The sequence below is a fragment of the Myotis brandtii genome, unplaced genomic scaffold (assembly GCF_000412655.1).
Source record: "Myotis brandtii unplaced genomic scaffold, ASM41265v1 scaffold320, whole genome shotgun sequence".
NCBI lineage: Eukaryota > Metazoa > Chordata > Mammalia > Chiroptera > Vespertilionidae > Myotis > Myotis brandtii.
This window is the reverse complement of record NW_005362270.1, coordinates 1089359-1112637: the sequence shown is the minus strand read 5'-3', so window position 1 is coordinate 1112637 and position 23279 is coordinate 1089359. Positions and strand designations below refer to the sequence as shown.

Below are 23279 nucleotides of genomic sequence, written 5' to 3'. Positions count from 1 at the left end.
TGTCAGCATTTTGGAAAACCCTAACTTAACTCTGGTGCCGTGTCACATATAGAAATTTTTTGATATTTGCAACCATAGTAAAACAAAGACTCATATTTTTGATATTTATTTTATATATTTAAATGCCATTTAACAAAGAAAAATCAACCAAAAAAATGAGTTCGCGTGTCACCTCTGACACGCGTGTCATAGGTTCGCCATCACTGGGCTAGACTGTCAGTGATTCATCTGTAGCAGACGGTTTCTTAGCAACCAACATTAAGGCCAGGTGACACGCTCTTTTCTGTCAAAGGGTCTTGGCATGAGAGGGCACCAGCCCACAGCAAATTAGACTCTGAAATACTTAAAGGAACACATCGTATTTATTAAAACTAAAATGCAGATTCGTTTCATCATAGTATTTTACAGGCAAAATCAGACACTTGGTTCCATGTCTATACTTCCTTTCACCACCCCGCAGTTAGTAGTCGTCCTTGCTGGGGTGGACGCTGGTCACTAGTAAAGGTCACAGAAATTGCACTTTGAGTAGGCCCTAACCGTTCCTGAAGCATTCGCCTCTGTTCTATTGGTCCCTGCAACCACCATGTGGCCCACACATGAACATGTAATCCCCATGTTAGCGACGAGGAGACAGATGGTTCTAGAAATGCACTCATTCTGATGCTGACTCTGGACTCAGTGCTCCCTGGGTCGTGCTGCAGCTTCCTCCCAGCTGCCCTGGGGGCTGATCTGGACCAGAGGTTCAGCCCAGAGCCTCAGGTTTCCTCCAGCAGCGGCTCCATACCTGGAGCTAGTCAAAGGCGGCAGGAAGTCCTGCCTGTACCACCCGTGAGAGGACTGGCCGTGACGATGTCTGCTTTCCGACAGGAGCAGGATCCCCACTAGTCAAGCTTGGAGGAAGGAGACAGATGAGCAGATGAAGGAGGGGCTGGCACTGGATGGGTCCAGCAAGGCCCAGCTTTGGGGTCAGAAGTGGGAGGAGTGGGGGTTCTGCACTAGCCAAGCATGAACATGTCAGGTGGGAAATCGCCCAAAGGGAGCTGTGTCTACAGGTCAGGGGCAGAGGTGGCTCAGAATCATATGTAGATTGCTGCTTATGTGGGAAGGAAAGCAAAAATTAACAATGGCTCTTCTGGAGGCCATATCCATGACCTTCTCCTGGGCTTAGCTGCTTAGCATCTCAGGGTCCTCAGCTCTGGACTTATCTCATGGTTGTCCATTTTGTTTTTAGGAGAAAAGAATCATTCTTGCTTTTAAAAATTTTCATAGGAATTCAGATTCTTCTAAGACTGTGCTTTTCTGTCATACCTAAGACAGGACATCCCAAAGTTTGGAATGCCTAAAACTTTGTGAGTGTGGGATCAGGAAATAGTCCGCTGCTCACTCATGCCATTTTGGCCAAATGACCTCTCAAGACCTGTCTCTGAAGCGTTTCCCGACACTCTGATAATAGCCCTTCCCGGAGGGCTGCTGGATTCGCCTGCTACTTAGGTCTCCAATTCCATTGCTTTTGAAAAGGAGATCATTTTTAAAGTTAGGCTGTGCTGTTACACGCTTGTGCTTTCTGTTATATTAAACCTTAACTTTAAAAATCCTTGTTTACCTAGATGAGGAGAAAAGGCGACCTGATATTTTCCATGCATTGAAAATGGGTAAGTGCTTTAGAAAATCTTTTGGGATATTTAAGATGCAGTGCCACATTCTCCCGACCTAATATCGAGTCCTCTTCAAGGTCACCCGGAGCATTTGAGAAAGAAACAGGCGTTTTGTTGTTTCTTGACTCTAGTTTCACGCTGGAGGCTGGTTGTTATTATGGTGATTTACCAGCAGAGTCCAGCCTGCCCTCCCAGGCTCCTCCACCTCTCCAGACAAACCCTGTGGTTAGGTCCTGGCTTTTGCCTACCTCTGAAATGCCAGGCTGCCCACCTACCTGCTTCAGTATTTTTGTGACGTAGAACTATTTAGCCTAAAATTTCCTCTTCTGATATAGACCCCACCTCCAGGAAGCCCTCCCTGATCCTCAACGACATGAACTCTCCTGCATGGTCATTGCCCTTTCTCTGTTTCCTTCATCTGTCCTCTTAAGATACCAACATTTCTCTCTTTTAGGAAAGCTATTTGTATGGCTGTCTCTGTCCTTTATAGACTGAGGGATTTGAGGTGGGGGCGGGGGGGGCGGCGGCTACCTCCGACTCATCTTTGGAGCTCCTATGGTGCCCAGCAGCCCGCCGCAGAGGCAGGCTCAGCAAGTGTTTGTTAAGTGAACCCACTGGATACATAAGCCAGGCCCATGGATGATGGCTTCTGTTTGCAGGAAACTTCCAGTTGGTCAAAGAGATTGCTGATGAAGGCCCCAACCACGTGAACCTGGTCAATGGGGACGGGGCAACCCCCCTGATGCTGGCAGCCGTCATGGGGCAGCTGCCTCTGGTGCAGCTGCTGGTGGAGAGGCATGCCGAAGTTGACAAGCAGGACAGCGTGCATGGCTGGACGGCCCTCATGCAGGCCACCTACCACGGGTCAGTGCCAGCCCCGCTTTCTCAGCGGCAAGGCTGCTAGGATGCTCAGGCGGGGATAGGGTTCCTGATGGGGCTTTCTGGTCCTGAGACCTACAGATAAACCCCACGGCTGTGAAGTTGCTGGGCATGCAAAACAGACTGAAGAAGTGCAGGCTCATTCTTTCCTGCGTTCCCGCCCTTCTGTGTCCAGATTTCCCGTGACTTCGTCACAGAACTTCACCAGTGGCCATGCAAACCAGGCAGCAGAAACTTTTTAGGAAAAGTTTTTGCAGGTTGATTTCAGTTGAACAGGGTGATTGGTTTGTTTGGGGTTTGTTTTCTTATTTGATGAGTTTCTACTTCCACCTCAACACCTTGGCCTCTGGGTGGCTTCCATGTGCGGGGTCCTGATCTGGGTGCGGGGAGTGGGGCCTTGTGTAGTCTTGGTGGCCAAGTGGTTTGGGGGCAGAACCCTCGGTGTTCATTTTGTCAATGGAAGGAGCACTTGGGCTTTGATTTCCTTCGCGTTCGTGTCTGACCTGCCCACGGGGTAGGGGACGAGGCAGGTGAGACTGTTTGCAGCTCCCCACACTCTTCTTACACACCCAGAGACGGGGCGCTGTAGTTAATATCACGTCTTGTTGCTCAGGAGCAAAGCCATGCCTTTGTTTTCCATGGGTCTACCTCTGGCTTTTTCTTTCCTCCCCAGGAATAAGGAAATTGTCAAATATCTGCTAAACCAAGGAGCTGACGTTACTCTTCGAGCAAAAAACGGGTACACGGCCTTTGACCTAGTGATGCTGCTGAGTGATCCTGGTGGGTTGTTTCAGGAAAAGGGACCTGCATTGCCTTTTTCAGGCTGGGACTCCAGATAATCACCTATGTTTTAAGCACTTGCTTATTCAAAGGGGAAGCCACTCTCAAGCCCCAAGAGCTCACCACATGGCTTTCGGCAAGTCACCCCCTTCCCAGCAAGGGCTGGGCTGGGGCCAGGCAGACCCTGAGGCCTCTCCTAGCACCAGCCTCTGGGAGTCTGGAGGAGGGAAGGCCAGCAAGGCGTGTGTCTGCCTTGGCAGTCCACACAAATCCTAGAATGGTATCTGTGCTTCATAGCCAGAAATTCTGAGGGACCCGAGGAAACAAAAAGGCCCTCTGACAGCAGAGTTAGAGGTGGAGCAATGTCCCCTCAGTTAAATTGTGTAGGTGGAGGCTGCTCGGTCAAGGGTGCCATACTGGAGGCACCTCTATTACCAGCCCGCCTCTCTTGGTCTCCAGCTGGCACCGTGCCGCCCCCTTGGCCCCTCCCCGAGTGTGACAGGCCCTCCTCTGTGACCTGCGGCTTCTAATGAGCCAGCTCAAGAGGCAGGGTCTCTCTGTTTATAATCCCGGAGTTTTGAGCCCAGAGAGGGAGAGGCTGAGAGGCTCTCCCAACCCCCAGGTTTGAGCCCTGAGCCAGATCCCAACCTGCTGGCCGTGGGGAGAGGACTTTTATCTCCGCAGTCCCAAGTGGGTTTACTCCCGCTGCCGGTCCTAGCTACCGGGTGGCAGGCAGAGTGTCCTTTCTCATCAGCAGCATTGCCACACTCCCCGCTCCTCCCCACACATCACACACCTGCTTGGTTCCATTTCATCCTCCTGGGGCGAGAGGGAAGCAGAGCTTCACACTGTCTTATGGAGGGAGGTGACCGAGACCAGGGAAATTACTTGACCCAACGGGAGAGATGGGCCCTCTGCCCAAGACCAATGAGCTCACTCCTGTTGTTCAGAGTGAGTCTCTCTGCGACCCTAGGCTGGATGGCACAGGCTTTTCTGACAAACTTCGTCTCTCACTGTGCCTCCTCTCTCTCGCTCCCTGCCCATTTCCCCTCTCTCTTTCCCTATAAAATAATCTATTTCTAGTGGTTTTTTTCCCCCTAGTGGGTTTTTAATGAAGTTTTCTGCCTGAAATTTTCCAAGAAACACATGCTTATTATTGAACTAGAGGCCCAGTGCACAAACTCGTGCACAGGTGGGGTCCCTCGGCCTGGCTGGCAATTGGGGCTGATGGGAGGGAGGGCGGCCAAGGGGCGGGACCACGGGAGGTTGGCCGGCTGTGGGGAGGGGCTGCAGGAGGTTGGCTGGCTGGGGGGAGGGACTGCGGGTGGTTGGCCAGCGGGCCCCCCAATCGGGGCTGATGCAGGGGCCAGTCAGCCAGGGGGGAGGGACTGTGGAGGTTAGCTGGCTGGCCAGGGGGAGGGACTGTAGGAGGTTGGCTGGCCGACTGGCTCCCCCAATTGGAGCCGATGGGGGGGGTGTCAGCCAACTGCAGGAGGTTGGCTGTGGGAGAGCACTGACCATCAGGGGGCAGCTCCTGCATTGAGCGTCTGCCCTTTGGTGGTCAGTGCGCGTCGTAGCAACCAGCTGACCGGTCATACAGTTGTTCGGTCGCTTAGGCTTTTATATATATAGATACTTGGAGAGAAGAAAATAAACAGGCATCAAGAGAAAAGCACTGTTAATAGTTTTCAGTAATTTCTTCTTGTTTCTTGCTTTTTCTATAACCTAGTTGAATTAATAATAACTATTAATACTTGACTTTTCTTATGTGCTTACTGTATGTCAGGAATTCCCTTGAATCCTCCAGACACCTTTATGTTAGGGTCACTACAGTTGCCTCCTTTACACAGGCACAGAGAGGGTCCTTAATTTACCTGCAGAGAGGTACCTCTGTTACCAGCCCCCCTCTCTTGGTCTCCAGAGAGGGCCTGGGGCAGACTTTGAACCTCTGCCATCTGGCTACAGAGCCCGTACGTTTTAAACAATACACTCTGCCTTCCTGCGGGAAGAGAGCTTCTGTTTTTTCTTTCTGGTTAAGTGGGTTCAGTGCTGCTAGACTTTTTGCCTTTTTTTTTTTGGCACCTTGATCATAGAATAACAAAGACTCTGGAGCTGCAGGGCTGAATTCTAAGGCTGACAGGGGTCGTCTTAGGCCCAGTCCCCATAGCCCAACAGACATATTTGCAGGTAAAACGCTGCCTTTTGTGCCCATAGACACGGAACTTGTTCGACTGCTGGCATCTGTCTGCATGCAGGTGAATAAAGACAAAGGCCGGCCCAGCCACCCGCCACCCCTGCCCTACTCGAAGGTCCGACAGCCCTGGAGCGTCCCAGTGCTGCCCGATGACAAAGGCGGGCTTAAGGTTTGCCTTTTCTTGTCTTAAAAGGCTTCTGAGAGTCAGATGGATGAGGATGCCTGCCACTTCCTGTTAACCTAGGGCTAGTTGAGGCTTAGGGGTGGGGTGGGGTGGGCTTGCAGGGGTGGGAAGTAAGATGGGGATGACAGTAGGGAATGATGGGGACTGGGGAAAACTGGGGTGATCATAACCACTTAGTGACATCAGTGGCTGCTTTGCAAGAATATGGGTCCTTGTTACCAGATCTTCCCCCGCTTTTCTTTCCCAGAGGAAACTAGAAATCCAGATTTTGATGTGGAAACTCAATGTATAAATGTAGGGAACTTTTTAAACTTCTGCATGATGTAGTCCTGAGCCAGTCAAAGGGAACACCTCTGCTCCCACCCAGGCCATCTGCTTTCGTGTGTAGAACATTCTGGTTGTGCTATTCTGGGGTCTCCCTGTGGCCCACAGGCCCCCATCAGCTTCTTCCTAGAAACACCAAAACCACGCTCCCGTTGCTTATTTCTAACTGCAGGCCTGGTATTTTTCTTTGAGTTTCTCATCCTCCCCATCTGCTCTACTTATTTGAAATCAAACTTATTCTCTCCCAGCCCCCCCGCCCCATCTTTTCTGAGCTTCTAGTGCCTCCTCAGATCTGCAGACTTGGCATTCCTTTCCTGTGGTGGCTCAAGGCCCGGGATTCTTCCTCACAGTGCTGCTGGCATGGATCCCTCTGACCTCACTGCCATCTCCGTAGGCCAGGCCCTCACAGCCTTCCTTTGGGCTGTGCCAGTTACCTTCGACTGCAGCCACCCTCTTTCTAGGTGGGGAGGCATCAGCTACAGTGACACATGGCCAGGCCTTGGTATGGACACCCTAACACCTCTCACATCGTCACTGGGATCGGGGGAAGAGCTTATGCAGTGATAGATGTTAAGGTGTTTGGTGTTGCCTCTGTGTCCACCTCTCTGTTCTTGACTCGCTGTAGGACTGAGCAAGGAGCACCCCTGCCTGGGTCTCCATGTCTCAATCTGTGCAGTGAGGAGATTGATTAGATGAAGGGTGGCAATTAGGGTTCACTGCCTATTGGAAATGGCTCCTAAGGGCAGGGTCAGGAAGCATTTAGAGCAGTGGTTCTCAACCTTCTGGCCCTTTAAATACAGTTCCTCCTGTTGTGACCCAACCATAAAATTATTTTCGTTGCCACTTCATAACTGTAATGTTGCTACTGTTATGAATCGTAATGTAAATATCTGATATGCAGGATGGTCTTAGGCGACCCCTGTGAAAGGGTCGTTCGACCGCCAAAGGGGTTGCGACCCACAGGTTGAGAACCGCTGATTTAGAGTCAGGGTTTCTTGGGAAAGGGTGCTGTCTGTGGTCCCTTGGTAATGCCTGCCGTGGGCCCAGGAGAGGGGAGGGGAAGCAAGTGTGAAGTAGTCCCTGTCCCTGGGCTGGGTGTTCCTTTGCATGACCTCTGCTCTGCATCCCCTTGGCAGTCCTGGTGGAGCCGAATGTCCAATCGGTTTCGGAAGCTCAAATTGATGCAGACTCTGCCCCGTGGGCTGTCCAGCAACCAGCCGTTGCCCTTCTGTGATGAGCCAGAGCCAGCACTGGACTCCACAATGCGGGCACCCCCCCAGGACAAGACAGGCTGCTCTGGGCTCCCCGATGTGGCCCCCACAATGAAAGACAATGGTAAGAAAAAGCTGCAGGTGTGGTAGAATTTCCAGAATGGTTAGACCCAAATCCTCTGCCCTGTGTCCTACCTTCTAGGCTGATATCAAAGGGGAGATGATGTTGGAATGTGATGGTGCAGCAGAGTGGCTGCTCTGGCAAAGAGACTTAGGCAGGGACACAAGTGCTGTCAGCATGGTAGAATCAGGGGAGCTAGTGGCAAGAGCCCTGGGTTCCTGTCCCACACACCCTGCTGAAGGGCCTGAGGTCACTGAGAGGTGGCTTTCCCACCTATCAAATGTGATGTGTCTCTGGCACTGACAGTGTTTTGAAATAGAACGCGTCACCGGGGGGCGGAGGGGTAATGAGCTCCCCCACACTGGAGGTATTCAGCAGACTGGATGACTTTGCGAGGGTGCTAAAGGAGATGCCCGCACTGCTGGGGAAACTGTTCAGATCAGACCTCTTCTAACAAACGCCCCACATCTAGGCTAGCTCCTTTGGCACCACTGTCTGAGACAGACTATTGAGCTGGGTGCACCGCTGTCTGACCCAGCACGGTAGTGGTTTATGGAAAAGCTGAAAACATGCTCTGAGATACATTTTTAATGCTTTCCTTTTATTCAGATATTGAATACCAATTATTATTAAATATTTAATCTCCCAGGAGAGTTGGTTGACCAGGATGAAGGCCAAGCTGGTCACTCACTCATCCTCATGCCACAAACTCGTTGGGGGGCGGGGTGGTCATTTCAGGAAACTTCCATTTGTCTCTCAGGTCCCGGGAGCACGAGAGGAGAAAAGGAAGATGTGTTATTGACAACCATGGTGAGTGCGGGGCTTTTCTAAAAGCATTTCGGGTCTCTCCCAGTCATTAGTTGATTGATTTACAAGGAGACAAGGAGGGATGTGGGCGTTTGTCGTTCTTGTGGTGGTCACAGCTGGGATTGCCATCACGATGTGTCACAATGGGCACAGCTCTGGCTGTACAGAGTTGGAACAGATGCCAGCCCGAAACCGTGGGTAGGGCTGTGCTGACGCTTAGAGGGCAGATGGAAGTCCTGAGGACGGGGCACTGAAGGGTAGGAGTAGATGGGTGACATTGGACACTTGGTATGGAGAGCCCAGGAGAGAGGACTCATAGAGGATGTTCCAGCCTGAGCGAGGCCTCAGTTTTCTCATCTAGGGATGTATCAAGGTTAAGTTCAGCTGTAAGTAATAGAAAGTCCCCAAGTAACAGTGGCATAAATAAGATAGCAGCTTATTTCTCTCATGTAAGTGAAGTTCAGGACTGGTACGTTGTTCCGTGGAGTTAGGGACCTTGGTTCCTCTACCTGTTGGTCTCCTAGGGATGGCTTCTTAGTCAAGGTGGCTCTGGGCATTCCAGCCAGCAGGAAAGAAGAGATGGCCATGGGCACATATCAGGTGTCTTTGGAGAATTTTTCTGGAAACTCACATATCACTTCTTTTTACCTCAAATTGGCCAGGATTTAGTCACACAGCCACATCACACTGCACAGGAGATTGGGAAATGAAGTCTTTGTTCCAGGTGCTTGTGTGCCCAACTAAATATCAGGGGCATCTACTAAGGAGGATGTGGAAGGTGGATACTGGGGAACAACTAGCTAGCAGTCGCTGACTTAGGGATGCTATCTCTCATGGTTGTGGTTTTAAAATAAGATCATCCACAGGAAGATCTTAGCATAGTGCCTAGCTCACAATGAGCTCGTTATCTGCTGTGTGACCTTAGACGTGCTACTGCACCTCTCTGGGCTTCATGTTCCTCCACTCTTGGGACTGAAGTCCATATAATTGAGACCCTGATCTGGAGGCTGGCCAGAAGAGGGCAGTGTTGGAGAGGAGACGGGAGCAAAGGAGCTGCCTTGGAAGTCCTAAGCTGCCTCAGGACCTGCCCAGCAGCGATGAGTCTTGACCTGAATCAGCCTGCTCCTGTCCACCATGCAATAAGTATAAATTGGTGTCTCTGCACACTGACAGTGGGAGCTTGTACTACCTGACATTTGATAATATTAAAGAGCAATACTAACTTTCAGTATGATGACAGAAAGGCTGTTACTGACATTTGGGAAGATGCTGTGAAATATAAAGAAGAAAAATAAAATTACCCATGATTACACATACAATCATAATTGGCATTTTGTGGTATATATTACTTGAGCATTTTTTCTAACATTTTTAGCACCTATGAATATGATATCATGCCATATACATATATATATATATATATATGCTAATATATATATATCTGCTAATATATCTGCTAATATATATATTAGCAGATACTTAACACAGCCCTTGTACCAGCTGCTGTTTATATCACTTTACATACATGCACTCATTTAACCTCTCCGACAACTGTGCAGAGTAGGCACTGTTATCATCATCCCCATATTGTCCCGAGCTTGATTTGTTAACAGCTTTTTATTTTTTCTATGTCACTGAACACGCTCTGTCCTCATCGTGTCTAACAGCTGCATGACGCAGCATTCCATCATGGGAATGTGCCTGAGTGACAGTGAAGTCTGACCTTTGGACTCTGGGGTTTCTAGTTTTTGTGTGTGTTTTTTTAAAGTGCTGGTGAATATCCTATGTCTCAGTTTCCCCCACTAGCCTGATGATTTCCTCGGGATAAATATCTAGAAATGGAATTCCGGGATCAAAGGGTGTGAATGTCATTGTTTTCCAGAAATTGTGCAACAATTTAGACTCTCAGCTGAAGGAGTGAAAATGTCCCGCTGTGGTGGGTTTGTAGCTGAGAGTGTCCTAGGTCATCTTCCAGTGCAACCCCCTGTTTGCTGGATGGAATTGCTGCAGCCCAGAGGGAACAGCATTTGTTCACAGATTCTGAAAAGCGCAGTGCAGCCATGGTGGGAACCCAGGGTGCCCTTCTGCCTTGGACCTCTCCTGTCCCACCTCCTCATGCCTTGTAGAGGGCAGCAGTATGCCCACCTGCCCCTTGGCAGATGGAAGCTGGCTGGGGAGCCCTGCTGAGTGGGCATTTGCAGCCATCCTTGCAGAGATGCCCAGCTTGGAGGCAGGTTTAGCTGTGGGATGCCCTTCCCTGCAAAGAACCATCTGGCACGAAGTTCAGTCTTTTCTTAATTAAAGTTAGTGTGGACTGTGAATGCTTTTCCTTGACAGTCCACCAGTCATTGTGTAGATTTTATGCTGACCCCAGATCACATTTTCAAAATTTTAAATTCAATTACAGTTAAAAATGCCAGCCGTGGGAGGTGTGGCTGGAGAGTAGGATGGGTGTGGTGGGATGAGGAAGGGAGTGTTTGCTGGGCTCACAGAGAGCTAGCCCATGCCTGCCAGTCCCCTCCTCTCTCCCCTCCATCCTAAAACCCCAGCTGTGATCACACGTCTCCTTGCAGTTCTGCACGTGGCCTGCTTCTCCCCAGGCCTCTCCACATTCTGTTCCCTCCATCTGCAGTGTCCTTTTCCCTGTCCTCACTGGGCCAGCTTGCACTGGCCTTCGGGCTCAGCTCAGGTGCCCCTCCTCCCAGATGCCCTCTCTGCCTGCAGCAAGGAGTGCCTCCCCTGTGCTCTGCCAGCTCCCCTGCCTGCCCCACGGCACACCCAACATCACGTGGCTTCACCTCGGCCCTCTATCCTCTTCCTGTTCTAATCGCGCTGCTGGGGATGGTTCCAGAAGCCAGGAACTGGAGCAGAGCAGACGTGGGTATTGCTCAGTTGCTGGGAGGAGAGCTGAGGACACCATGTGGGTTTCTGGCTTGGGTGGAGGGGTAGATGGTGCCCTTCTGAGAAGCAGAAGAAACCTGGAGTCTTTCTCTCAGAGCTGGGAGCCCTCCGGGGCCTTTGTCTAACGCACTGCCTGTCTTTTTCAGCTTCGAAATGGAGCCCCCTTCACCAGACTCCCGAGTGACAAGCTGAAGGCAGTCATCCCCCCTTTCTTACCCCCTTCCAGCTTTGAGCTGTGGAGCTCGGACCGGTCCAGGACATGTCACAACGGGAAGGCAGACCCCATGAAGACTGTGCTGCCCCAGAGAGCCAGCAGGGGCCACTCCATGGGCAACGGGAGCACAGACACTGTAAGTCGCCCAGCTGACACGCTTTGATGTGTCACTCACCGCTCACTAAAATAGTGACGTGTTGTAGGCAGAAGGTCATCAGACCCACTGATCTAAATAAAGGTTTTTAGTTTATTTTCTTAAGTCAATGACACCATTTACCTAAGGAAATTCTATAAGGGACTTAATATGTAAATAGATTACAGTGTCAGTGGAGGGATTGAAAGCAGGAGCCCCTCTTCTCTGTCCTCTCTATGGAACCCTGGTGCTCCAAGGAACACAGTTTGAAGACCTGAGCTAATTCAACCTTCCCTTCAGTAGATGAGGACCCTGGGACCCAGAGAGGGGGCGTAATTTGCTGAAGATCACCCAGGTGGGGTAGGCCTGAGACCAAAAATCAGATTCTTGGCTTTTAATCAAGTTCTACACTACATTGTTGTTTAGGTCCATGACCAAGAGCAAACACTAGGAGGCAACTGTGTGTGGTACTGGTGTTTTCTTGCACCCAGAAGGAGTGTGACTTCCATCCTCTGGACCACCGTGGCCCTCAGTGTCTCTGTAACACACTGAGGTATCCCTCTTGAGGTGGGAGGTTATCTCCATGTGTAGACTGTCTCCCCCGCTGCAAACCAAAGACGAGGATTTCGGACCTGCCCTACCGCTCTGTGCTCAGTGATTGGAGAAGGTCAGGGCCTCCATCTCTGATATAAAATGGGGCTGACCCCTGTGCTTGCTGCTGCTTCCCTGGGCCATTGTAATATCAAATTTCTACAGAGAAATCAAGAACCTGTCCTGGAGATGGGCAGGACGGGTTTACATTTGGTCCACAAAGTGGGAGGAGTTGAGTCATCCTGAGAGCAGGGTGACCTGTGGGAATTGATATTACGGGGGCTCAGCCTGAGCTAATGGCCAGGTTGTCAGCAGCTAGAAGTGAGCTCCCATCCTTAGGGGACTCCTAGCAGGCTGAGCACCGGTCAGCAAGGATGTGCAGGGCAGATGCAGGCATTGGCTCTGGAGGGCCAGCTGAACTCCAGGCTCCTCCCCGCTGCGATTCCCGGTGTCCAGAGGAAGGAACAGTACCCCTAACCGTGACACCTATCTTGTACTTGCAGACTCCTGTCAGGCCGGTTAAATTTCCATCTCTCTCCAGAAGCCCAGCCTCTCCTGCCAATTCTGGAAACTTCAACCACTCACCTCATTCCTCAGGTGGCTCCAGTGGGGTAGGGGGCATGAGTAGGCACGGCGGAGAGCTGCATAACCGCTCAGGTGGGTACCCGGGCAGGGCCCCTTGGGGAGGTGGGAAGATCCCTTGGGGCTGTGCCCACTCTGCATACAGTTCCAGAAACAACTGCATACACCTCATCTTCTTGATGTGGCCAAGGGATTTTTTTCAGTGACTTCACAATTTTGAGTTTCTTCCCTGCATTTTCTTGGGGGCTAGAGTGGAGACAGAGGAAATAAAGTCTATAGTACTTTATTTTCTTGGGAAATTTTACAAGAAATTAGGAGACATGTATGGTGTTTCATGGCGTTTAAAATTCTTAAAGATAAAACCTTAGCTGTCTTTTCATAGAACAGATGAGGAAACTGAAGCTCAGAGTGGGCAAGAGATTTGCCCGGGACATGCAGCAAGTCGGTGATAATTGGGACTCAAACCCGAGTGCTCCACAGTTACTTTGACCTTACAGCATACTTTCTTGTCCTCTCCAAGGACATGCAGGGTTAACCAAAGCCAGCTTTGCAGGAAGGACACCCCCGCTTCATGCCATTACAAGGAATGCATGTGTCTTGTAGAAAAGCTTAAAGACCAGATAAACCAAAAGGTAATAGTCATGATGATGATGAGAATAATAATAAAAGGTATAATCCCCCCCACTGGACATTATCGTTGACATTTTGGTATATGTCTTTGCAAAGTACTTTTATGCATATTGTATTTATGAAAGTGGAATAATTTATAGAGCGCTGAGTATGTACCAGGCATACTATCAAACCCTTGAAATGAATTATCTCATTCAGTCCCCCAACAGCCTGCAAGGATATGTTCTCCATTTTACAGATGAGGGAACTGGGGCTCAGGAAAGCTAAATAACTCGGCCAGGGTCACACAGCTGCGAAGCGGCAGAGCCAGGACCTGAACCCAGGCAGGCTGGCTTCAGAGTGTAGAGGGCTCGGCAACCTTTTCCCTCTTCGCACACATCACCAGGTTGTGAACACCTTTTAATGTCCGTACACCTGTATCTACAGCATCTTTTTAACAGCCAAAGAGCAGTCCATTCATATGCGGTATCACACTTTTATACAGCCAGTTCCCTCATCCTGAACACCGAGGCTGTTCTAGATTTTTGCTCTTGTAGATAATAACCACATTAAGTAATGTCTTCCTACCTCCATATCCGAATACTCAGTGATTGGCTTAACATAATAAGTTCCCTCAAATCAGGGGTCAATGAGTTTGCCTGTTCTCAAGGCCTTTGATACATTTTTGCCTTTCAGAATGACTCTTTTTATACGTGTAAAATATTTACCGCAGTGCCCGGTAAATGCCCTGTAAATGTTAATTATCACTGTCCTCCTTCTGGCATCTTCTCGAGCCCTGCGTATTATCACTTTCCTTTTTTCTTTCATAATAACTCAAGGTTGCCAGTAGATTTGGGGGAGCTGGGAGAGGGAACGTGGTAGTCAGGGTTCAAGCAGGGAAGAGGACATCCCGGGTGCGAGGAATGAGGAAGTTATTGACACAACTGTGGGAGGAGCTGGGATGTGAAGGTCTGAAAGGGGGAGACAGAGGTGGAGGGAGGAGCCCTGGTGAGGCTGGACAGGTGGAAGGCGCTGCACAGGGGCTGCAGTGGGAATTCAGGGCAGGGTGGGCAGGCATCTGTGCCTGCTGGCGGCTGGCTGAGCTGGCCATGGTGCGGGGAAAAGTGAGGGCAAGTTGATTTTGCCAGCACTGCATCCTTCACCACCTCTTTCCTGATGCTTTCATCACACAGTGGCCACTGCATCCTGGCCACCTCTGGTTCTCATGTGGAGTCCTCTCGTGGTCAGCCCTGACCCAGAATCACAATGAGAGGGATTCTGGGAGATATGGTTCTGGCTCCTTCAGGTCAGCATAGGGAGTCCATTGCACCATGTTGCAGACTGCTGGGCCCGTGACAGTCATTCCCATTCCTCTTTCCTCAGGTGGCAGCATAGACAGTGTCCTGTCCCAGATCGCTGCCCAGAGGAAAAAAGCAGCCGGACTATCTGAGCAGAAGCCCAGCCATCGGTCAAGTCCCATTGGGCCAGCACCTGGGTCCAGCCCTTCTGAACAACTGGGCTCCCCTGCAGGTGGTGGCAGTCCCGGTGGCAAGGTGCTTGTTCTGCTTTTGTCTCCTCCTGCTACACTCATAGCTTCTGTCCTAACATGGCCCACATGCGGGGTGACAGGACTCAAGACAGGCCCCTTCCAGCAGCTGCTCCTGGGTTTTCTGAGAAGGGCTGGACTGTGTGGGTAGTTGCTGAGATCACGCCCTGTGCCCTGGGTCCCTTGCACACAGGGTCATTTCCCGCCTGATCTCCAGGGCCCCAGCAGGTGCCTCATCCAGCTTTATGTTGCACATGATCATTGATTAGAGCAAAAGGGTTCAGAGTGTGGGTTCAGGAGCAGACTGCCAGGGTTCAAATCCCAGCTCCACACTTTAGCATCTAGGGTGGGGCCTGGCCCCTGGTGACCCTGTGTGTCAGCTGTGTTGACATTTTTAGCACCACCTTATTCATTCATTGTACACATCTTTGGAGCTTCTGCTCTGTGCCTGGCACTGCTAGCAGTGAGGATCCAGCAGTGATTTGGGGTTCTGTGACTACTGTCAGGGTGTCACTATGACACAAGCAGTCCCACCTCAGTGTGGTAAGGGCTGTTGTGGAGAAGGGAGGATGTCCTCCCAGTTCCAGGGCGTCAGTGATACCTATATGGGGAGCAGAAGGATGAGGAGCCAGATGGAAGGAGCAGGTGTGAGACTGTTTCAAGGTGAGGGGACAGCATTCGCAGCGCTCCAGAAGCCAGAGCATGCAGAGGGGAGGGGCTGAAGGAAGGTTGGTGAGCAGGACAGAGCCAGGGCCTCACCTGCCTGCTTTGACACCATTCCTCCAACGATGCAGCCCAGGAGCCATCACTGCATTGTTTGCATCTGTGGAGTTTGCAATGGGCGAGAGACCCCAAATGCTTCTCTGGAATGGTGCAGTGAAGCCCATTTCCTCCGCTGAGAGGACCCCAAAGCCAGGCACAACCCCATTCTTTATCATATTTTTCAGACCTTAAGCTTAAAGTTTGATCGCCTGAGAGCCTCATCCTTGGACCTTTGTCCAGAAGTGCCTCCAGAGATTGATGTTTTAATGGATGAATGGGAAATAGTCTTTATTTCCTGCCCAGCCACTGTTCGTTACACACTGTTTGTTATTCAAAGTCCCTTTTGCAATTGGACCTACATAATTAGGCTCCTTTTACAATATAGCTCCAGAAAAAGTTTCTCTCTCCCTATGCATTAGCATATTTTCCATTATATTGAAATTTTCTTGGGTAATAGGATCTATGTAATTAAGTTCCTTTTAGAATTTAGCTCTAGGAAAAATGTCTCTACTGATACTTGAATATACTTTCTTTCCACAAATAGTATGAATTATATAATTATTGTATTATTCTTTTTGCCTTTGCTGCTAGGAAACTCAGAACTACTCATTAAAGTAAATTTGCTAGTATGGGCTCTGATATAGTTGTCCTCTGTTGCCTAAAATTTCCTGTTTCTATTTTGATGACCTTATTAGATGTGTTGGATATTATTTCCTTCCTTCAATTGGTGTTGGAAATAGATAGACATATAAATTATAAATTATATTAACTATTGTCTCACATGAATGCATCTATCATCTACAATCTATATACATGCATATTCTGATGAATGGAAATTGTGTCAAAAGATGCATTCGGGAAATAATAAACTGGGGAAACGATCCAGTTTAATGATCACCTGATAGTCTTAACATAATAATATGCTGCAACCTTCAGGTTTCTGGGCTCCACCCAGCATAACCGAATGAAACTCTCAAGACAGGGTCTGGGGAATCTGTTTTTCCCCCAGAGTGTTGAAGCCATCCCAGCTCAGAGCTCTCAGAAACCACTGCCCTAAATCAAAGGACATCAGGAGTGGCTTTCTGTCAATGGCTCCAGCAGCAAAATGGAGACATAAAGGGCTTTTCAAAGACTCCCTTAGGAAGCATTAGAAATTAGTATTCAAAATATGATCCTCCTGAATCTGGTTTTTGTACTTTGCTTAAAACAAGCTCTACTGTAATAGTGGAATATTCACAAGGCATGGCTTCTAGCTTGTTTGTGAATCAGCATGAAGTGAGCCTTAGGAGGTACAGATTGGGGTGTTCAGAGCATTTTCCTACACTTCCCAGACCTCTGAACGCCCAAAGGTCCACTGGGTATGTTAGTTTCCTGCTCCCACCCTAAAGGTGGGTGGTTTAAAACAAAAAGCATTTCCGTAGCTCGTGAATCTGCAGGTCAGCAGTGTAGGCTAGACTTCAAGAGGCAGATCACTTGCCTGTCTGGCCATTGGCTGGGTTAACCAGGACAACTGGGCCATGTGTGTCTACAAGCTGGGACATGTTCTCCTGAAGCCATGAGTTGAAAAACAATCAAGTTGTTCAAGCAAATCAGCACAACCAGTGCAGGAGAACAGAGAGAGTTATGTAGCAAAAGGTATGGATCCAGGGAGGAGTGGACATGGGGCCATTAATGTAATCAATCTCCTATAATGAGGCCATAGAGAATAGTTCAGATATCTCAGAGCACCTTAAATCTTATACTTACCTGCCCCCTTGCCCAATAATGCTGCCCACAGGTTCAGAGTATCATGTTTCTTTGCTGTTGGCTGGGGTAGATCTGTTTTATAGACATATACTAATTAAGGACTTTTAGGGAAAAACAAGATACTTAGCTCAAAATATCTTCCCCCAAGTATTTCTTTATTATGAAGGGAAAAATAGTAACTTCACAATGGAAAAACTCGACAGACACCATCTTAACTAAATGATGAAGGTTAACATCATCAGCAATAAGATATTGAGACTTTGTGCCTCCTGGTATGATGTGTTAAGAATGACACATCACCTCTGTGGTCATTGACCCAAAAACCCATAAGCAAATCTAATTATGAGAAAACATAAGAGAAACCCAATTTGAGGGACAGTCTACAAATACCTGACCAGGACTCTTCAAAAGTGTCATGGTCATGAAAGACAAGGCAAAACCGAAGAGCTGTCTGTCACAGATTGGAGGAGATTAAGACGTGACAAGTCTATGCAACATGGGAACCTGGACCAGATCCTGGATGGGCATGAGGGCATTAGTGGAACAAGCGGTGAAATGAAATCTGAGTCAAGTCTGTAGTTTAGCTAACAGTGTGTCCCAGTGTTAATTTCTTCATTTCGATAATTGTACTATGGTTATGTAAGATGTTAATATCAGGGGAAGCTGGCTGGGGGATACACAGAACTCTCTGTTTTTGTAATTCTTCTATAAATCAAAATATTTCCAAATAAAAAAGTGTTTTTAAAACTAAATGGTACACACACACAAACAGAGGGGGACAATGTGTCCTTTGGTGAAAGGTTGGAAGCAACTGGTTTAGATGACATCAAGAGCAGAAAGGGGTTTCGTGGGTATATAAGCCACACTTTCATCGTAGAGCTGGGTTAACTGAGAGGGAGGGGACTTGGCCAAGGACCTGATGCTTGCAGGGGCAGGACTAGTCCCTGAATTTCCTGACTTCATGGGCCGCTTTTTCCATCCCACCGCTCAGCTCCAGGGGAGGGTTCTCCTGTAACTGTTCTAATCATGCTGTGTTTGCTTTCATGAGTTTTTTAAAATAGATTTCATAGCCCTGGTTAGATATCCTGTTGAATGTTCTCTGTTGTATGTCTGTTTTAATCATTTCACCGTCCAGGCGATAGCTGTGTATTTGTCTTAATCTTTTGTGCAGAAACTGGAGATGAGCAAAAGGCCTCCATCTGGAACTTCCACTACCTCCAAAAGTACCTCCCCCACCCTCACACCCTCCCCTTCGCCCAAAGGCCATGCGGCCGAGTCCTCGGTGTCCTCCTCTTCGTCCCACCGGCAGTCCAAGAGCAGTGGGGGCTCTAGCAGTGGCACCATCACCGATGAGGGTGAGTCCCCTGAGGTCCTGAACCCCACCCTTTTCTTCACCATGGTGACCTGGCAGGTACCTTTCATTGCTCTAGTCATCCTAGGTCAGGCTTATTTGTTACAAATAAGCAAACAACACCGGCCCCTCCCCTTCCCTGATTCTGCCTTGCATTTTTGTCTTCACTGTGCTTAAGGTATGGTAAGCTACCTCATAGTTTTTGAATGTAGTAAGCTTTGTTTATATACACACCAGTAGAAATGTTTCTCCAACAGCAGTTAGGTACCATTCCCTGAACCTTGTATAAGTCAGAATTCTTTCGGTTGCAAGTGATGGAATCTCCACTCAATTGCTTTAAGCAAAAACAAAAAACAAAACCTCATCATTTGTTGGTTTCCTATAACGGATGTGTCTAGGGTGTGCTTCAGGCATGTCTGGATCCAGGTGCTTTGGGAGTATTTCTCTCCGTATCTCAGGTAGGCTCTCTCTGAGTGGTGACAAGGATGTCCCCAAGCAGCTTTAGGCTTACTTCCTCTTCCTACTAACTTAGCAACCCCAGCAGAAAGAGTGCTGACTTCTCAGTAGATCCAACAAAATCCCAAGCGTAAAGGTCATTGGCCTGCTGCGGCTATATTTATAACAACTGTGTCATCCTTGACTACCTCTGGGTCCATTGGGGTGAATGTGCTGACTGGCCCAGCCCAGGTCTTGTGTCTGCCTTTGGAGCCAGGGTTGGAGTCTGCACTGCCTACACGGTATGGATTGGAAGTGAGAGAGAAGTGGTTCCTCACAGGAAAATTGAAGTTCTATTTCCAGAAAGAGGAGGAGGATGGATGCTGGGCAAGCAAAAGCTGTAGACTTTTGCAACCAGAACTTTGGACCCTGCACGCAAGAATTGAAGCCTCCCCCGTGGGGGTGATGAGGGAAAAGAAGGAGTGGATGGCAGGGCAGGAGCGGAGGCTCAGCAGTGAGGCCCCAGGAAAGATAAAGGGAGATGAGAAGAAGGTCATCTATTAAAACTGCCCTCTGGTGGCTCCTGGGAGTGGGGATGGGGAAGGAGGGAGCAGAGCTTCCGTGAGAGATGGGGGCTCAGGCAGGTGCAAATCAAGGAGTATAAATCGGAGAGGGGTGGGAAATCTCAGTGTGCACATGGGCCTCACCAGTGCATTTGCAGGTCCCTCACTGCAGTGCTGGGCGGTCGTGCTGAGCAGGCTCTGCCCAGGCGGTGATACGTCAGAATCAGCTGCACAGGCCCTAGTCTGTCCTGAGTTGATAAATGCATGCTGCCGGTGGCATCCTCTGTATTTGGGGGCTGCTTTATTGTTTTGTGATATCTAGTGCGATCATGTATAAAAGCTTCAGATTTCACTAGCAAGCCCATTCCTCCCTAACTGTGTTTTCTAGGTGGAATCTTTAAGCTCCCCACTCATGAATTCTCCCACCTCAGAGGCTTCCAGGAGTTGAAACCCCTAATGATTCAGTTAGGTATTTGTACCTCACCTTTTTCCAAAACAGAGTTGAGACAGTGGACATGTGTATACATTGTCCATGCCCACTGTTTTCCCTTTTTATTAATTATTTAAAAGGTTTGCAGAGCCCTAGTTGGGATAAAAAAAGAGGAGGACCTGACAGCGAATTCTTTTTGGATTAATGTCTCTTGCTTAGAAAGCTCAGTTTTTCCTTCCGGGGTTTGTGGGTTTTGAGGTAGTGAGACCCTTGTCCTGTGGGCATTAGACTATCGCAGAATAGATGCTGAAATCCATTGAGACACAGATATTATATTTTTGTGGGAAATGTGTGGGCCCAATCAAGGGCTGCATGCAAGCCTTTGCCCTGCCCATCTTTCCATCCTAGTCCCTCTCTCTGGACTCGTATTGGAAGTTGCCTTCTCACTCTCACGTTCATCTCATGAAGGCTTCTAAGGCAGGCACTGGGTACCATATATGTGCTGGGTGGTAGGATAACTCACAATCAGGCAGGGGAGTCAGATGCATTCAACAGAATCTCATGAAATGATTGTAACACAAGATGTGAGCAGCAAAGTGCAGAGCGTCGTAGCAGGCTTTGCCGGAGTGGGCATTCGGCCAGGCCACTTGGGCTGAGAAGTGATGAGGCAGTGATGGGCCGGAGCTGAGTGTTAACTTTACAGGAAATGTATGAGCTGGTGATTAAACACAGCTATTAAAAGTCAAATTACAACAACTGTATATGTGTGTGTGTGTGTGTAAATATATATAAAAGAAGATGAAAAAGGAAAAACAAAAAACAAATTACATGAATTTATAATTAGATAAATTATATTAAGTATAAAGGCATTGGTATTTAAAACAAAATTTTTTGCTGTTTTTTTTTAGTGCATTTTAGTAATGTCTATGCTCTTGAGGTTATTTACATCTCGGTTATTTACAAATGGTGGGAGTATTAATGATGCATTGCTCCTGTGCATCTCTTCCCAGTTCCACTTTCAGGAACATTACATTGGTAGGTTGAAATCGGCTATGATGGGTGTATTTTACACCATGGAAACCAACAAACACACCAGTCAGGGCTTGGTTTGTTGTTTTATAGCTCACCTAGACGTGATCTAGTGGGAGACAATGTTAACTATGCAGGTTAAACTTAAAAGTGTCATGTCTGGTACGGATATACTGTGAATAGCACAAGAAATGGAGAAAATATTCTTCCATGATTTGAAAACAGTTACCTAATTCAGCAAAGTTTTCTCACATGAAGTTCTAACATATGTCTTCATTGTTTCATTTTGTCTTACATATCACATAAAAGGAACAATTAACCAGCCTTTATGTTGGAAATATGCTACGCTCTCTAGCTATAGGTACAAGAATTCAGTGAGACACCTGAAATGCAATGAAGACATTTGCTATGTGGAATTTATAATAAAGAGTATTGTATAACCTATTATCATGTGTAAATTGTGCATTACACATTCTTTTTGTCAGTAAACTCTGCAGTAAACTTATGTACCTACACACATGAATACATTTCCCCTGAGAGGCAGTTGTTAACCATTTACCAGCACACACTGTGGAGGGAGACTGCATGTGGAGGGAACAGCAGGAGCAAAGGTTTTGGTGTCATGAAACTACAATGGATTATGTCTGGGTTGGGACTCAATTCATCACATACATCCTAGCGCAATAGCAGCTCTTCTGTGAAAGATTCTCCAGTTCCTTCGGCTGGGTCAGCTGTCCTCTCTGTCCCCAGATCCCCTTGTTTGTGCCCTTCACTCATCACCAATGGGAGAAGTGGCAGAGCTGGATGAATAGTACAGACCTCGTAGCTAGAGCTTGGGTTTGAATCCCTGTGGACTAGTTGTATGACCTACCCAGGATATGGCACCTAACCTTTTTGGGCCTTACTTTCTCATCTGTAAGTGGGAAAGTAATAGGATCTACCTCATGGGGTTTTGTAAAGAGCAAATGGGTCATCCATGTACCAGGTGCCTGATGCTGAGCAATGTGCATCAGTTGTCACCTCTTCATTATATCTTCCCAGCCACCCTGAGCTCCTTCATCGCAGGAACCTTTCCATGCTGGCATTCCCAGCACATAGTAGACACATTGGTAGCCACTGTTGAATGAGTGAATAAAAGAAGGAACTCAGGCCTTCTAACCTTCAGTTCACTCTTCTGTGAACTGCACCCACTGCCTCAGGACCCTTGCACTTACTGTTCCCCCTGCCTGATGTTCTTCCCTTGACATCTGCATATCTCCATTTAGTGCTCAAAGGATACCTTATAAAATAAGCCTTTCCTGACCACCCTCTATAAAACAGCAGCCTCCATCCCCTGTTGGCCTCCCACATGCTGTTCTGCTCCTCCTCTGTCAGCCTGCTTGTTGTCTATTTGGTCCCTGTTGAGTCCTCAATGCCTTGTCTGGTAAATACTTACTGAATGTGTGAATAAATATTTCTTCAAGCCCCCAAATGCTGGTCTTGTTTCCTTTCTCTACTCTCCCTACTCTGATATCTCGATACCCAAAATACGCTGTTTCCTCTGGTCTCTGCCCTCTGGCTCTGCTGCTCCACTGCGATGTGACCTTCTTTCTGGAAGTCCACAGCCTCTGCACACCTGGGCCAAACCCGCACTGGTCTCAACCGCACCTGCCTCTTCTCTTAAGTTCTTTCTCTGACTAGCTGGGGACTTGCTGGCATTAGCGTTTACTGCAGGTGCAGAGACCAGCAGTCAAGAAGTCATAACTAAAAACTGTTCTTGGACAGAAGGCGGAGTTTTAGTCCCAGCAGCTAGAATGCCAAGAACTTGATGGTTGCAGCCATTGGAGAGTCAATGAAAGTTTGAAGTTCACTCTTTTGATATATTTATCAAATTCTAAAATGGTGTTTTTTCACATCTTTCCCTCTTGAAGATGAACTGACTGGAATCCTTAAGAAATTGTCACTGGAGAAATACCAGCCCATTTTTGAGGAGCAAGAGGTAAGGATGTTTTTTTTGAATGTCAATTTAAATCCTGCTGTTAAAAAAGTTTGTCTAAATATGTGGGTTTTCATTTTGCCAGCCTGGATTGATCTTTTTCACTGAGACAGCTGAGGAAATAGAATTCGTGTTCAGCACATTTAGTTCAGTTCATCACAGTGAAATCCTGGGGACCTTATGGCTTGTTTTGTTGTAATAAACTTTTGTAATTTTGAGCACTGCTCTCTCTCTCTCTCATCACGTTTGAGTCTGTC

General features: G+C 48.2%; 1 protein-coding gene across 2 annotated transcripts in view; it reads left to right on the top strand.

The window, feature by feature from the left end:
* Positions 1-23279, top strand: part of ANKS6 (ankyrin repeat and sterile alpha motif domain containing 6) — a 39739-nt gene that overhangs the window by 9312 nt on the left and 7148 nt on the right. For both annotated transcript variants that reach the window (XM_014543220.1, XM_005870650.2), the window contains exons 3-13: positions 1608-1652; positions 2315-2519; positions 3208-3314; positions 5529-5677; positions 7153-7351; positions 8109-8158; positions 11203-11406; positions 12498-12651; positions 14569-14738; positions 18411-18594; positions 22958-23025. In XM_014543220.1, the coding sequence (XP_014398706.1) occupies positions 1608-1652; positions 2315-2519; positions 3208-3314; positions 5529-5677; positions 7153-7351; positions 8109-8158; positions 11203-11406; positions 12498-12651; positions 14569-14738; positions 18411-18594; positions 22958-23025 (1535 nt within the window). The remainder of the gene's footprint in view (positions 1-1607; positions 1653-2314; positions 2520-3207; positions 3315-5528; positions 5678-7152; positions 7352-8108; positions 8159-11202; positions 11407-12497; positions 12652-14568; positions 14739-18410; positions 18595-22957; positions 23026-23279) is intronic.